At 39.0% G+C, this 16,798-nt stretch overlaps 1 protein-coding gene across 1 annotated transcript; it reads left to right on the top strand.

The window, feature by feature from the left end:
* Positions 1-715: 715 nt before the first annotated feature.
* TMEM38B (transmembrane protein 38B) lies at positions 716-16,263 on the top strand. Its single transcript, XM_068666910.1, has 6 exons — positions 716-904; positions 6,435-6,591; positions 9,679-9,863; positions 10,942-11,029; positions 12,981-13,098; positions 14,093-16,263. The coding sequence occupies exons 1-6, from the start codon at positions 799-801 to the stop codon at positions 14,300-14,302; spliced, it is 864 nt and encodes a 287-aa protein (XP_068523011.1). The 5' UTR covers positions 716-798; the 3' UTR covers positions 14,303-16,263.
* The last annotated feature ends 535 nt before the right edge of the window (positions 16,264-16,798 follow it).

The following is a 16,798-nucleotide window of genomic DNA, read 5'->3' as shown; positions in this document are numbered from 1 at the left end:
ATGCTGTGTATCTTGAAGGCAGAAGTTTTTGAAAACATTTCACTTGGGAAGCTCATGGACAGTTTTGTTGTTGTTGTTTTTATACTGTAGTGCAAAACTGGCTAGAAATCTACTTTTAGAAAATAAAACAGGTAACAACGGGTTTCACTGTCAAAATGGGTTTACGCGTGTATTAAAAGGGTTTCTGCTGAGGTGTGACTGGGATCTGGGATATGTGAATGCTCTTGGTAATTATTAGGCAGATGATGATAGATGACATCAACCTGAGAAGGAACATGGGCTGGAGGATGGGATTGTAGTTCTAAGTACTCTTGATGAACTGAAAAACAAATAAAATAAAAAAAGGGGGAAAGGCAAGGTGTCACACTTATACCTGTTAAGCACAGTGCCCTGTACCTGTGTGGATCTGTGGTAGGGAATAGGCAGTAGCGCAGAAAACGCTTGGGGGACTAAAACCAACCACAAATTGATCAGGGAGCAGAAATACCACCACGCTGTAAAACAGGCAAAGGAGAGACTTAATGGAGACGGCGAGCATTCAAGCTGGCAGCACATGGCTACAGAAGAGCAAGGGAATCAGCTGTATACCACACTGAAGGCTGACAGCACTTTAATATGCAATGAATGAGCGGGTTTTGGGGAAACATCTTCCAGCAGAAAGCGCTGAAAAAGTGCACCCGGCCAGCGGGGAGGGGACAGCGGGGGCAGCCCGGCACGGGGGCGGGCAGCTCGCCGGGCACCGCCGCTCCTCCCCTGCCGCACGGCGCCGGCCGAGGCCCAGGCTGTGCCGCGGGCGCCATGGAGCTGGGGCAGGTGCCGCTGGCCTTCTCCCACCTGCCCATGTTCCCCTTCTTCGACATGGCGCACTACGTGGCCTCCGTCATGGCGCTGAAGGAGCAGCGGGGTGAGCGGGGAAGGGTGCCGGGGACAGGCGGGGCCAGGCGAGGCGGAGCCGGAGCCGCTGCGCGAAATGGCGGGGGGCTGCCCGCGGGGAGCGGGGTGGGCTGCGGGGGGACTGAGACGCTCCAGGGCTCTGCCCCCCACCCCCTTTTTTTTTTCCCTCTCTCTTTTTTTTTTTTTTTTTCTTCTTTCGGCGTGGAAATACGGCCTGCGGTGCTGGGGAAGCCGCTGCCTCCAGCCGAGCTCCTCCTGCTTCCTCCTCACTAGGGGCACAGGGGAAGCCAGCCCAGGCGGCTGCTGGAGATCTTATCAGAGTTAGAAGGCTTAAAACGTCCCAGAAATAAAAGGGCTGAAACCTCTGAAACCGGGTTTCTGCGTGGAGGGAAGGAGTGCAGCTGGCAGGCTGGCACCTCGCTGCCAGGCTCCGTGCAAGGAGCTGCTTGCTCTGCTCGCCCCCTTATATCCCTCTGGTGTCCTGGTTAAGCAGAAAGGTGCTCAGGCAATTCTCTCTGGTAGGAGACCTGCCACAGGATTGTCATGGGCTGGGTGTGTTCTAGTTAATGACTTCACACTGTGCTCATATCTCATACAGTTAAGCTGGGAAAGCTTTTCACTGCCAATGTTTTGGGAGCGGTATGAGTGCACACAGTGACACTTCTCTGCTTCAGTCTCTCCTTACTGTGCCCCAGAAAATCTTTTCCACTGTGATTGCTAGCCCCAAACCTAGTTCTAGTTGTCATAAGCATAGAGACCTGCCTCATTTTGATGTTTAGAGTAGCTACTTGTGGAGTGACTTCGGACAGTTGTGGTAACCTTGCATCCCAGCTGGTGACTGTGTAGGGAACTAAGCTGGCTTTTGGGATTATAGAGCAGATTTGGGAGTTTCTGCTTGCTTCAGATTTTTAAGGCTCAGCACTCTGTTTGGTGAGAGCTTACTCTTTGGTCACTTCCTAAATGTGCCAAGGTGAATTTTTACTTCCTGCTGAGTAAGTGCACTTGGCAAATTGTAAAGGCCGATATAAAATGTTTATATATGCTGGCATCTTCAGCAGATCTTGTTACTACTACTAAAATTGCTTCTGGGTGCTGACATGAGACATTGTGTAATACAACTCTTCCATTTGAGAAGAGACTTTCTGTCCAAAGGTATTTGACATTATAATGCACCACCTTTAAACTTTATTCTGAAGTGGATGCAGATTTGGGGACTGGGGTGGGAGGAATTGATCTACTTTGCTGATGTGTAACATAGCACAGTTTTAGTGAGACAGCACTTTGGGACAGTGGAAGTGCCATCAGAGGTCTTGATTTCTTTATTTTGTTCTTTCTTTTTTTCCTTCTTATCTTAATAGGTGGAAAGTTCAGAACTTTTGAGTATTCTCTAATACTCACTGTTAATAACTTAATTCAGGTGACTGCATGCTCTTCTGTTTCTTGCTTGCAAGCGGTTTGAACTGAACATTAAATCATAATTGAAATAGCAGCCATTATGAAATAGGATGGCTAATATTATCATTGATCTTTTATTTTTTAGGTAGTACCATGTATTCTTGGAAATTTGAAGTGTAGCTTTCTTTCACAAGTGGATACTTGGGTAATTGTCTGAGCATGTAGGGAGCCTGTGGTCAAGTCAGAGCCACATTTGTTTTATCCCAAAGTACTATCTCATTAAAATGCCAACCCTTAAACTCAGAGTCAGTGTGGGCATTTGTATCATGGATGAGCACCTACCAACTGGGATTTTTCCCAGATCTTTTAATTAAATTTTTTTGCTGTCTTGTGGCTGCTGACAACTACCGTGGTGACAACCAACATGTTGCTTTTCACATGTTAAACTAGAAGTTCTTCATTAGTACATTTTGGCTTGCTTAAGAATTACTCATTTGTAGCTCCAGTTGGAGTTTTCTTTTGGGTCAATTTTCTTTTTGGGGACAGAGAGGCATCAAAAGGTGTTGAGGATTGAGGATCAGCATTGTTTGGAAGGAATGTGCTGGTTTTGGTCTTGGAAGTTTTCTGTGATGTGATCCAAGTTATCTGAAGAGAGCTACTGCTTTTTGGCATAAATTAGATCTTACCCTACTTACAGAAAGAGCTAGCCACCAAGGCTTTTATTATGATTATCTAGAAATAGTATTTAAAACTGCATTCAACAGTAGTCCTTGTATTTTGGAACTGCATGTGTGCTTTCTAATGTATGCATCAGGACTAGAGGCCTTTTGGCAGATGATATCCTCTGTGGTTGCATGATGCCTCATTATTTTTTTGTGATGCATCAGAGGACAAATATAAGTGACCTCTTGTTTAAAAATGTGACCTATTGAAAATTAAATTTGTTTTCTGAAAGGCTACATCTCATTTATAATTTAGGTAGCAGCACTAAAAAGATGTGCTTTAAATTAGTATCAGCATTTTTTGACCCTTTGCTTTCTATGTTGGCTATATTCCTTGTTAGAAAGCAGCTATGGAATTAGAAAATAATGGTGTATGAGCCAAGACAATTCTGTTGACCAACAAAAAAATCCTGAGGTCCTTTAATAGCTTACTGAAGAAATTTACAAGCTTTTGTGTAGAGGGCAATCTGGTAATAATAATAGTCGTTAGTGTGCGTGGCCTAAAAACTGGAAATTGCTGTTAGTCATGGGGCAAAGCAAGAGTGGAGAAGCAGTGGTTGCTGAAAGGGAGAGGAATAAAACTGAGAAGAGAACAGTCAGCTAACTGATTTTAAAACAGCTCTAATAGTTAATTGAATTGATTTAAAAAAAAAAAAAGAAGAAGTGACCAAATCAATAATCTGACCAAATGCCTGGTGAAGTGAATTAAGCTTTCTGCTAGCTAGCTCTTGGCAATGCTGCATTTGTAGGGAGGGAGAAGGGTAGTGCAGTCTTCTCATGGAGACCACCACTAACATGTTAAGATGATTACTTCTCTGCTAATGCAAGGTGAGAAGCTTCATGCTAAAGAAAGAGGTTGGTGCAGACCCACCTGCTGACGGATGTCAGAAGTGTAAGATTTAAGAGCGGTCTGGACGCTGACAATTCTTGCACGTGGAACCTCCTGTCACAATATGGTTACCAGTCTTGGTCCAAAATCAGATTACCATACGGACTACTTCCTATACTACATCAGGCTAAGAGTTAAAGATTGTGTATAACGCAGCGGCTGATGTATTAGCAATATTCGCCTCTTGTAGCAGCACATGATCACTTGTGATTTGTGATCTACAGTGGCTGCGGCCATTACCTGTTTTTTCTTGTTACCCCATAAAGTTTGGGATGTTTCTCCTCTAAATGGCCACTTTGTGCTGTATTACTGTAGCAACACTAAACTGGAACAATCTTGCCAATATTTCTATCTAAAGTGAATTATAGTGAGAGTGCTGTATTCTCTTTGAAATATTTGAGCATCTGATCAGATGCTCAAATATTTCAAATAAGAACCTTATTTTCCCACTAAAGTTCTTGAAAATCCAAAAGCCTATCTTCTGAATTGTTAATCAAATACCATATTTCTTTTTGGTGCAGACCATAGGTTTCATCCTTGATTTGGTAACCTTCAGCCTTTAAACTATGAAAAAAGTAACTATTTCATGCAAACGGAGCTCTGCATCTTTGTAAAGGGGGAGCTGTGGCAGTGATGGACTCCTGAAGTGGAAGGAAATAAAGTTGTCAAAACAACTATTTCAAGATATTTCTGTTTTGATAAAGAGTTGTTTCCCCTTAAAGCACGTTAAGGTTTCCCTTTCCTCCAGCATAATCTTCTGATACTGAGAATTCTTCTGGCATACTTGAATTGCAATTTTAGAAGGATGATTAATTTTAAAGATTCTAAAGATAACAAAATAAATGAAACTTTTAACAAGCTTTTAGTAGAATAATAGAATCATTTAGGTTGGAAAAGACCTCTAAGATCATCAAGTCCAACCGTTAACAGAGCGTTGCCAAGTCTACCACCAAACCACGTCCCTAAGCACCACATCTACATGCCTTTTGAATACCCCCAGGGACAGTGACTTAACCACCTCCCTGGGCAGCCTGTTCCAATGCTTCACAAACCTTTCAGTGAAGGAATTTTTCCTAATACCCAACGGAAACCTCTACTGGCAACTCCATTTCCTCGTGTCCTTCTGCTTGTTGCTTGGGAGAATAGACCAACCCCTGTCTCGCTACAGCCACCTCTGAGGTAGATATAGAGAGCAGTGAGGTCTCCCCTGAGCCTCCTCTTCTCCAGACTAAACACCCCCAGTTCCCTCAGCCTCTCCTCACAGGACTTGTGTCCCAGGCCCTTCACCAGCTTCATAGCCCTGCTCTGGACACGCTCCAGGGCCTCGATGTCCTTCTGGTAGTGAGGGGCCCAAAGCTGAACACAGTACTTGAGGTGTGGCCTCACCAGGGCCGAGTACAGAGGGACTGTCACTTCAGTAGTCCTGCCAGCCACACTACTTCCAATATAAGCTGGGATGCTTGTTGGTGCTTTTAATAATGAGAATCACAGAATGGGCAGGGTTGGAAGGGACCTCTGAAGATTTTCTAGTCCAACCCCCCTGCTGAACAGAATCACCTAGAGCACGTTGCACAGGATGGCATCCAGGCAGGTCTTGAATATCTCCAGAGAAGGAGACTCCACAACCTCTCTGGGCATCCTGTCCCAGTGCTCTGCCACCCTCACAGTAAAGAAGCGCCCTCTTGTAATCAGCCGGAACATTCTGTGTTTCAGTTTGTGCCCGCTGCCTCTTGTCCTGTCACTGGGCAGAACTTAAAAAAGACCGGATCTATACTTGACACCCTTGCCTCAGATATTTATTCACATTGACAAGCTCTCCCCTCAGTTTTCTCTTTTCCAGGCTAAACAGGCCCAGCACTCTCAGCCTGTCCTCATATGGCAAGTGCTTCAGTCCTCTAATCATGTTCATAGCCCATATTATAAGACTTTGAGTAACCTTTTTTATTTGTTCAGAACTGCGGGTGAAACATTTGCCTAATTGCATTGGGTAGTTGCCCAGAGAACACTGTTAGGAGGGTGTTGGGAAAAAAAAAAAAAACAAACACAAAAAACAGTGACCTTGTATTCATAAAGATTCAAAAGCAGAATTGGAAGCTGTAGAGTAACCTTCAAAAAGTAGCTGTTGTAATACCTGTCCTTTTTAGGACAGAAAGGCCAATTGTATGTACTTAGTGCAAATTAAAAAGCAACTTTGTATCTGCAACAAATTTTTAGCAATGAACCGTCTCAGCTGTGCTCTGAAAGTTTTTGCTTCCTGGTAGCCAGGTAGCTACACTGAACCAACCCACAAAAGATACTGAGAGAACACAGGGTCAGTCTTTCTCTTTTATTTAGGTAGAACATACTGAAGTCAGTGTCATCTGAAACTTGCATTTTAGGAGGCCTTTTCTCGTGAAGACCTACAGATTTTTGCAGGATTTTTCATGATCTAAAGAAACGATGTAAGATTGCATGACTTGAAAAATGATGACTTAAGACTTGACATGATTCTCCAATGTTTGTTTCTGTTTATGCCTCTTTTCTGTTTGTTTTAGGAGCTGTGGATGTTTCAGTCCGAAGTCCGTTTGCCTGCTGGTTTAGTGCTATGCTTTGTTGCTTTGGTGGTTCTGTTTTGTCTTCCTTGATGCTTGGGGAACCTCCAGTAGCATTTTTGGCAAAAGGCACGAATATTCTACTGGCATCTTCAGTCTGGTAAGCAGCCACGATTAAGTTAGACGAGTATTATTGGTTAGAGGAAGCTATACTTTGACTGTAAATAGTAAGACTATACCAGCAAGCTTCCGTGTAAATCAGAAGCTCAACTTAAAAATGTCATGGATTTAGAAGCTGTCACTCTGTCAGAGAAGTCACTGCAGCAAAAAAATTGTATGAACCCTTTCTGTAGGAGTGAAGTGCGCTCTTTTCATAAGAGCAACTTTTATGAGCTGTTAATAATGAAATACTCAGTCACTAGACTTTTCTTAGATTTTTATAGTATTCCTGGTCAAGCAGATGAAAATGTGTTCTGGAATAAAATGGACTTGAGTTATTGCTTTTCTGAATATAAAGAATTCATAAGTGCCATCTAGTTTTGCCAGTGACAGCTTTTGAACCTGGCTGAAGTAAAATTCCTACACTTTTCTGTGATTGGGAAACTAAGACATGGATCTTTTCATCTTTTGGTCTCTGCTCTCTGACATCTTTTTTTTTTTTTTTTTTTTTATCTTTTGCCCTTTCCCAAACTGCTTTCCCAAATGGATGGGGTGGTAGTGAAAGCCAGTAGAGAGCTGAATGGGAAGTCAGGTATGTGTGTGTGGCAGCAATTTGGCCTGTTTTGGAGTTCATAAGTAATACTTTCATACAAAGGTAGCCTTGCAGTGGAGTTCATTTATTCCAGAGAGTGATCATAGAGAAAAACCCTCTACTTTAACAAAATTTGGGATCAGCTGTGGATTTTTTGAATTTAAAAATCTAAATTCCTATATTAGAAGAGCATTAGCTGCTTGAAATCCTTCAGTACCTATTCCTTGTTGCCACTTAAGATTTATAATTGTGAATTCATTAAAATGAAAGTAAATATTTATATGTGTGTATCTATTTTAGCGTTCTGGTCTTCATGTTGCAATGGAAGATGGCAGACAAATTTAATTGAAGCAAATCAGTGAAATGAGTAATATACAGTTAAACATGCAGAACAACAAAGTTTATAGAATCTGCTTCTGGTTCATAGTAGTCTGGTGTGGGCAACATGACTGCTTATTTTAACAAATGATACTTGAGTTAGGAGTACAGGTAAACAGAACATGCTTTCATTTGAACTTAATACGGGCAAATCTGACCTGCTACGGTCAAATAAAATGAGGTTTTAAGAAGAACCTGTGAATGCTGTGAAACCCTTCAAGCCCTTAGTTGTACAAAGTTCTCGCTTCGTTAGTATAATGGCTTTAATTCTTGGTCTCAAATCAAATGAAACAAAATTCCCCAAGTTACACATAAAACTGGAAAATAAAAGGGGTTGTGCTGTGCTGGAGAGATGCTCCTAAATAGTCTGTAGGACAGCGACATCTACTGTTAGCAAGTGTTGCTAGCAGAAATTGTAGACAAAAACGGTATGGTAGCATAGCCGTGCTATTCCAGACAAATCCAGCTATGTGCGCTTCAATGTCCTAAACCCACATTTTACAATTGTAAGTTGATTCTGGTTAGTGTTCTCTGAGTACATAGCTTAAATGGCTGTTAGCAGTAGCCATTAAAGTACATGCTCTGTATACGTCCTTGAATTAATACCAGCTGAAGCTTCATTGCTACAAAGGCAGTTGGATTTACAATAGGAAAAAAGGGAAGGAATGTAAGCAATTCAAAAGTAATACTAAAACTGACTGTCGAAGCAGTACGTAGCTATTAATGTAAATTCCAATAACTTCCTTGTATGTGAGAAGTAGGCTATTGCATGCTTCAGTGTGGGAGGTCTTGAAGAAAAAAAAAGCTTTATAAGTTTGCCGTGGCAAGAAACTGTATACACTGCAGCAAAAGCAAATATACAATTAGGATAGGACTTCAGTTAAATTTTGCCTTCCTGTGGAGGAAGCATCCCGACATTCTGCTGTTAAGGATAAGCATTTTTTTCTGAGGAAAACAACAAAACTACAAACCAAACAAAAACACACCGAACAAACAAACAACAAAACACCCAAGTGCTCTCATGCTTTTTAATCTCTAACCAAGAAGCATGAGTCTTCCTGGTTATGGTGTCTGCCACTAGTTTTAATAAGGTAAACTAGATAAAGGGGTGCATCTATGCCTTGCTGCCTGAGGAAAAAGATACAGCCTTAGAAGTTTTTTGTAGATAGGATTGAGCTCAGAAGCCTAAACCAAGAGGCAAGTATTTTTTTTAGAAAAGACATTACCATCTTTTAGAGGCTTTTTCTGCCTTCACCACTTACTTATTGCTGTCTTATTCCTGTGCTAATACAGATGTTTTTTTGGATGTTTTTTGTCTGTTTAAGAACTGAAATTTGAGACTGAGGAGATAAAATAAAGCACTGCATAATCTATTCACTTAAGATTTACTGTCAGCTTAGGACCTCATTGTTAGCCATCTTTGTTTTGAGAACAAGTTGGAAAAAGATATTAAATATTGAGTACACCTTTGGGTTGCTTTTAACGCTTTGAAAAAATAAATGTGCTTGTAATTGGCAAGCTGGAAAAGCTCGAATCTGTGGTTACTAAGATGTGAAATGGGTTTGAAAATAGCTGTGTGTTTCATCTGACGTGATTCTAACAAGTGGAGGCATTCTTGCTGAACTTACATAATTCCATGTACCTATCAGTAGGAAAGGATACTGTCTGCAAGTAATTTAACCAATGTGATTTAATCCTGTAAAAAAAAAGTGTGACAATAATTCAATAAGTTGTATTATGTAAATATGATATATAAAATACAGAACAATAAAAGGAGTTACAGGAGTTGGACTTGATGATCCTTGTGGGTTCTTTCTAACCTGGGATATTGTGTGAAAATGTAAATCTTTTTGATGTACTTTAATAAATTCTTAGCTGGGACAGCATTGCAGCAAGTACACTGTTAAATATCATTTCATGATTTTGGTGCAACAGCTCAAACATACTCAAAAGCATTTCATTTATTTTCTCTATGTGCAGTATAAGGCATTGAGCTATCAGTAATATATTAAATATTGCTAGTCGTATTCCAGAAATATCTTTAAATGTATTAGAAAGTGAATTCCTTAGGAAAAGCTTTTGAAAGCTCGTAACACTTTTTCTCGTTGTGATTTTCAGGTATCTTGTGTTTTACTGCCCAGAAGACATATTCTGCCGGTGCTTTGCATTTCTCCCTCTTCGGCTTCTAGTTGCAGGAATGAAAGAAGTGACTAGGACTTGGAAAATAGTGGCTGGCGTTGCACATGCAGACAGTCATTTTGAAGACGCCTGGCTTGTCATGATAGCTGTGGGCTGGGCCAGAGGTAACATATATAACATCTTCTTCTGATGAATTATGAAGTTTTGGAGTGGTATTTAAATGGCTAGCCTTTCAGCATATCTGTAGCACCATTCCTTGCTGTGGTGCGTATGATGGTCCTAAGGTCCTAATACAGTCTGTTATCCCCTCAAGGGAGAAGTCAGTGCAGCAGTTTTTCTGCCTGGATTAAGGGTGACATTGCATGACTCCAAGGGAGGTTCATCTTGTCCCTTTGGAAGGTCTTCTGAGGATTTTTAGAATGGGCAACTGATGGCAATAAGGAAGTAAATCTCCCATGTAGCTCCAGTGCTGTCACTAAACTTTCCATCATATCTCTTCAGAACTGTTTTTCTTGCATGTGGCTGAAGAAGAGAGCTTGTATTCTTAGCTTTTTGGATTGCTAACAGGAGCTGATTTTAAACACAGGAATGACCCTTCTTGCCTGCCTGCTGTTTGGAATATGTCTCTGCAAGCTCCCTCCCTAGCAGCTGTGTTTACAGTCACGAAACCAGAACCATTTCAGGATGTAGTAAAGCAGCTCCTGATTCTATCCACTTGATGCTGTTGTGCTTTGGGAAATAACATGTTAACGTGAAGATATATTGCATTAGTTTTACAGGTTATGATGCAGATCAATCTTGTTGGCCAGAGTTTCTAACACTTGCTTATGTCTTGCCTTTTTTTAACATAAAAACATATCCACCCTTTTCCTGTGGAGAAACCTCCTACTTTATAGTGACACTCTCTGTACTTAGATGCTTACAAGAATAATGGAATGATACAAGCCTCTCTGGAGATTTTCTCTGTCAATTCAAACATTTGTTTGCAGTGATCAGTGTGTCATTTCAGATATTATCACATAAAGGTGAACCTGATGTTCTTTCTAAGTAGCTAAACCTCTGAGGTTTCTTATTGGTCACTCAAGTCATGTACATATGAAAGATTCAATTAATCTCTTTAAGTGTGAGCTTTGGGTGCCACATTTGGCAGCTGGTGTAATGAGTTTTGCTGGGAGCAGTAGTAGGCTGTGCAGCAGTGGTAGCATGCCAGCAGAGGCTTACTGTTAATCTCTGGATTTTCAGGAGCTGGTGGTGGCCTAATCTCCAACTTCGAGCAGTTGGTGAGAGGAGTGTGGAAACCTGAAACCAATGAACTACTGAAGATGTCCTAGTAAGTTTTTTATAATGAAGTTCAATCTGTTAACAGCTGTTTTACTAATTCCTTATGTCGTCACTCACGTGTAATGGCTCAGATTTAAAGATTGGAAATATTAATGAAAATTCAATTGTTTATAATAGATATTTGTCGTATGAAAGATTGGTTGTTGATCTTTGATAATTTTAGCAAATGTTTTGGTCATTTTAGGTTTGCAGCACAAGAATACCAAGTTGGAAGAAGTCAATAAAAATTATGGCTAGAAAATTGTTGGAATTTATTGGTAAACATTATTGAGTCAGTTTCTCTTGTAGGGACATGGTTTTCTATCCAAAATGAAAGGCCAGTGGTACTACAAGTATATGAGTAAGGACTGTGTTTTTAGTGCATGTTCTGAACATCATCAATATGGCTTCCTTTGAGTATTGTCACTCTTGCTTCCTCTGCAAGCACTGTTTTCCTCCAAAGACATTGATTATTTGAGAAGGTACAAACTGGTTGTTCAATATAGCAAAAAAAAGTAGCAACACATCTTTTCTATACTGCAAAACAAGAAAAGTGCCTTCTCTTGCAGAAGCAAAGAATGGAAAATTACATGGCTTCTAGATTAGACAGTAAAATGAATATTGAGGCAGGCTAGAAAGCCACAAGCTATTGTAAGTTAAGATAAGCTCATTTTAGTAATTTCCCCAAATGGCTTTGATCTTTCCCATGTAACTCTCAAGTCTTTAGAAACAATAATTAAAAAAAAAATCTTTTCTGCAGCTACTCTTAGGAATAGAGAATAACGGAAGAGAAAGCTGTAAGGGAATTACTTGTCCTCAGTCAGTGCCTAGGTGTCTGCAGTCTTTTTACCAGACTTCCAGAAGAAAGTAGTCACTGTTAGTAATAGCACTGTGTTTACAGGTGCAGCATTAGAACATTGATTACTGATTAGCATATATCCTGCTTTTCTGTGGTGGATGTGAGACTCAAAATAGCTCAAAAAGTACTGTTCTTTCTAAATTCTGTTCAATATGTAAAACTTAAATAGAAGTAAGTTATGAAATTTAAAGGATAAAACATTCTGCAATCAGATAAGATAGTTTTACGCAGAATTAGTTTTTTGTTTTGTTTTGTTTTTTGTTAAGCAGGAAGTAAATGCAGAAATCTGGGAGTTACTGAAAAGACTAAAGAATTTGTCTATGAATAGATGCTTTGTGGTAACAGGAATGTTGCCCTGCTATTCTAGATACAGCTTAAGTGCAGAATTCTTCTGCCAGTATTTTAGTGCTCTCTCTTCATATTCTTTTGTTTTCTGACTGCATACATGTCAAGTGATATACCACTGTGATGAAAGTACATTGAAACTGTAAATCTCCACATGTTGCAAGTCAACAGAGCTGTTTTGGTGAAACTTGGTAACATAACAAGATTGGTATGTCATACCAATACTTGACCTGGCTCACATCAAGCATCAGCAGACCACAACCCTAAAACTGGTGGAGTATCATAGTGGAATGAGACGTGGATGGAGTTGTTCTTTGACACCTGCAGCAGCTGCTTGGAATAACTAACACCTAGAGTATAGGAGAATGTATTTTTAAGCACTGCTAGAGTAGTGCAAGCTTTGTCATTTAACTCTTCACATTGGGAGAAGAGGAAGAGCAAGCTGATATGTAGAGACTGAATAGAGACATGGAAATGCATTTTGATTTGAAGAGGATTTGTCAAATATGAGTTTGCTGGGTGTATAAATCAGTGCTGAACTTAATGCTTGTCCACAGTGCTGTAAGCATAATAATACATAAAGTGAAGGTCTTAGTTTAATAATACCTAGGGTTTGGACCTCATAACTGCAAGTATACATGTGTTCTATTCAGAAGTAATTGCTTTGCATGCTAAGAACTTTTAGTGTTTGTTAGGTCGTGGTATCTTTCACTGTGGAGTAGGGAAGAGAAATTAACATTGTTTGTTTGATTTCCAGCCCAGTGAAGGTAACTTTGATAGGAGCAGTTCTCTTCACTCTTCAGCATAGCCAATACTTGCCAATAGAAAGACACAACCTCATGTTTTTGTACACCATCTTTCTTGTAGTTTCCAAGGTAAGAATTTGAAAGTGTTGCAAATAACAGAATAACAAAAAAATATGTTTTTTCAGCATTTCAGAGCAAAACGTGTCCTCAAACATAATACTGCAATTTATAATGCTTGCTTTTGGAAGGGGAGGACAGCTGCTACTGCCTTAAACCTGTGTTTAGTCTTTTACACATAGACAGAACAGACCTATGCTGATAGGTTCAGTGTATGGAGGGGGAAGGAATCAGGAATATGGCACCCAACAGTTGATATGGTAGGTTTTAATGTCCACAATCTCAGACAGCTCATGTATGTGGAGAAGAACTGTCCTGTTCTCTGCTTTTTGCTAGCTGCTTAATGCCCGCCTTGTACCTGTGCAGTCATCTGTGGATTTGCAAAACAAACCAAATAGGTTCTTGTCTATGTATAAGTTATGTATGTTTACATTGCTGTAAAATTAATGAAGTTAATATATTAAAGGTAAATAATGGTATTTTCTTACACAGCATCACTTAATTTCTGGCTTTGACCCCTTTAGTCATGTTTGTTTCCAGGATGATGCTTGTCTTGAGATTTATTAGCTAATAAGAAGAGTGTAAAAGAAGGCTAGAATTTTTTAAAACTTGAGAGCTGCTGTTGAGCAGAGTAGAAAATATCTTAAAGTGGTGGTTGCCAGTCTCATTTCTGTGAAGTTGCTCATGAGTTTAATTCTAGAAACTTTTCTTTAGGGAGCCAAGACTTTAAACTGATGTTTCACCTAAACAAATAAAAGTTTAAAAAAAAAACTTTAAAAAGTGTTTTACTTTTTTTTTTTTTTTTTTAAGAGTGTAGGTCAGGAAGAGAAGCATTCACTGATGATTTCAACCTAAAATGAGCATATTTCCCTTCATTCCGTGGACTCTTGTTGTGATGTAGCAAGTTTGGAATGCTGTACATTGGTTCAGTATAGAACTTGTGTTCAAACTGTTGTGAAGTCATTAACAGTTTTAATGCAACTTAACCATTCCTTGTTACTTGTAGGTAAAAATGATGTTGACAAGATCTGCAGCGTCTCCATTTGCACCCATTGAGTCTGCATTAGGCTATATATTCTTCGGCTTGCCAAAAACTCCACCCAAAATGAAGAGCGAAGGTGCTACATCTTCCAATGGCTCTTCAGTCTGTGACCAGTCTTCCTCTGAACAGTCCCATGATGGTGTTAAGAAGAGACAGGCAAAGAAAACAGAATAGGTGACTTAAAATCCTCGATAACCTGCAAAGATATTTCCATGTCAGATTAGGCTGATTGAGAATTTTTTTTAAAGAATATTTTATGAGGTGAGAGTAGGGCTGTGTAATATGGTGGTGTTACTTGCCTTCCGAATGCGTTTTGTTTGCTTCTGGAATGTGTTCAGATGTTTGAAAGAACATGTTGGATTTGTAAGTGTAAAAGTACAATTTTTTTATAGTGGTTGTAAGTTTACTCAATTTTAATTTTATTTATTAGTAATTTTAAATGCTTACATGCTAAAAAGAGTTTCAAAATGTGATAATCGGCTTTGCTATTTTTTCTGGTTTATCACTTGTTTCATTTTTTTTTCTTGATTCTTGTTTCATTTGTATAACATGAACTTGAACTGCCAAGTGTTCACAGTAAAATGTCTCAAGTAAGAAAGGCTTTAGTTAGTCATCACCTGATTAAGGCTTAATCACATTGCACAGTAAAACCATGAAAATGTACCAAACTAATGCCTTTAACTAGAAAAATAATGGAATTACTGTTGTAATTCACTTTGCACTGGTCTAGATTTTCTTCACTTAAGTAAATATTTTTTGCATTTTCCTATTTTTCAAAATAAGAGTGCTTTACTAGTATTTTTAAAAATCTTTACTGTTAGCAGATAGAAACACCAATATTTTTGTCGTTGGCTCACTTTGACACTTTATTTGCAAGCATTTGATATTTATATATTTTTATGTTACATATGTGATTTTTATGTGTTTTGTAATATCTTTGACTGGGATGAGACATCTTTGCCTGCACTTCTATCCAAGCATAATTTTTTTTTTCAAAGCCAAACTATCAAACATTTTCAAAAAGAATACTGGACAGCATATTTATCTTGTCTATCATCAGTTCTGCTCTGTTGTACACGCCGTTAATAAATACCAATACTAGTTTTTAGCAGTTACCTCTGGTGCTATTGGGGAAGAACAGTTAATACCAGAAGCACTGAAACTGTTTTATTAATGCTGAAATTTGCTGCTTCTTTTTTACATGTGATGTGAAGCAGTTGCAAGTCATACACAGCTCAGAACTAGGAACTTTAACATTTCTGAGATGTTATATTTTATAAGACTCTAATCTTTTCAGAGGAATCTTTTATTTGATGTGCCATTTTTTAGAATGCATTAAACTATTTTTACAGAATTAGATTCTTTGGAAAGTACTACTTTGAAGAGTATTCTTTAGCAAAAGGAGGTTGGTTAATCTTTGCACAGGGATGCCAAGGAGAATGTGGAGGCAAGTGTGATTTGAAAAGGCAAAGTTCTAATTCCAGGTACAGATCTAAATTCAGAAGAACTGTCACCAGTACTGTACTAAAAAAAAAAAAAAAAAAAAAGCATCCAAGAAATTTCTTTTGTGCCCGTTGAGCCACAATTCCTTGGTAGTGACCAAATCCCTTGAGTTCGGTGTGGGATTCAGCTGTATAGCAAATGTGTGCTACGTTGAAAATTAAGCTGAGTATTTACTTCAGCACAGAAGAATAACAAAAATGAACCTCCAGCTCTTTAAACAAAGTAGTAATTGTGTTCCTGCCATTTTATACGCAAACTCTGTGTGTGTCCAGTTGTATATAAATGCTTGGAGTCACACTTGCAGGGTGTCTCAGGGTTTTGTAGCTTGGATAAGCTTAAAGCTGTCAACTTTCTACTTAATGATAGATTTGTTTATTCAGCAACACCAGCAAAAATTGTATGTTTACTGTTTTTAAAATTTTGGGATGTTTTTTTAATCTAATTGGATTGTGGTATGGAATTGTGTTGCACAACTGTGAAATACTGACTGATGACTGACTACTCTTATCCCAAATAAATGTGAAAATACACATTGACTAATTCTTGAACTAGTTTACAGTTTGAAGGAGAATATATGGCTTTGTATTCACTCTGGACTTAAAAACCACAATATTAAAAAAAATATAAGTGTTTTTTTTTTTCTTCTTGACTGAACGTCTCAAAACAAATACAAAGCATATTGAAGTGTGTATTGTTAGGAGATAAAACATACACTATGCAGAAAGCAATCCTGTTGTAAGCATCATGAAAAAAAAAGTCATGTTTAAAGACCTCACAGGCTTCTTTAGGATAGCTGTTCAAAAGAACTCCACATTGAGTAGCTATATGCAAGTATTCTGTCAACTATTAAGCTTTATTATTTATTTACTTATTCAATACCTCCCTCCCCCCCAAAAAAAAGAAAAAAGAAAAAAAAAGCCAGTTGCTTATGTTTTAACCTGAATTCCACAGGAGGCTTTAATGCAGCGTACCCAGGATGCCTTTAATAAACACTTCACTATTTTCTAGCTTTCATGGTGGTAGTTCTTTATCTTATCTGTGAGACTGGTAAGAAATCAGTGTAAATGTTCTGTTTTGGGTGAAGCATGTCAGATTTAGCAGAGCTGTATATGTGAACTAGTTGGCTGTATCTAATTTTAGCATTAGCCTGGTAAAAATTGAAACTGC

This window comes from Anas acuta, chromosome Z (assembly GCF_963932015.1).
Source record: "Anas acuta chromosome Z, bAnaAcu1.1, whole genome shotgun sequence".
NCBI classification, from domain to species: domain Eukaryota; kingdom Metazoa; phylum Chordata; class Aves; order Anseriformes; family Anatidae; genus Anas; species Anas acuta.
Note: the sequence above shows the minus strand (reverse complement) of the source record. Positions and strands in the feature narration are given on the sequence as shown.

Coding starts and splice junctions, on each gene's coding strand:
- TMEM38B (XM_068666910.1), top strand. CDS start 799: ATGGAGCTGGGGCAGGTGCCGCTGGCCTTCTCCCACCTGCCCATGTTC. Junction 905..6,434: donor GGCGCTGAAGGAGCAGCGGG/GTGAGCGGGGAA, acceptor TGTTTGTTTTAG/GAGCTGTGGATGTTTCAGTC. Junction 11,030..12,980: donor GAACTACTGAAGATGTCCTA/GTAAGTTTTTTA, acceptor TTTGATTTCCAG/CCCAGTGAAGGTAACTTTGA.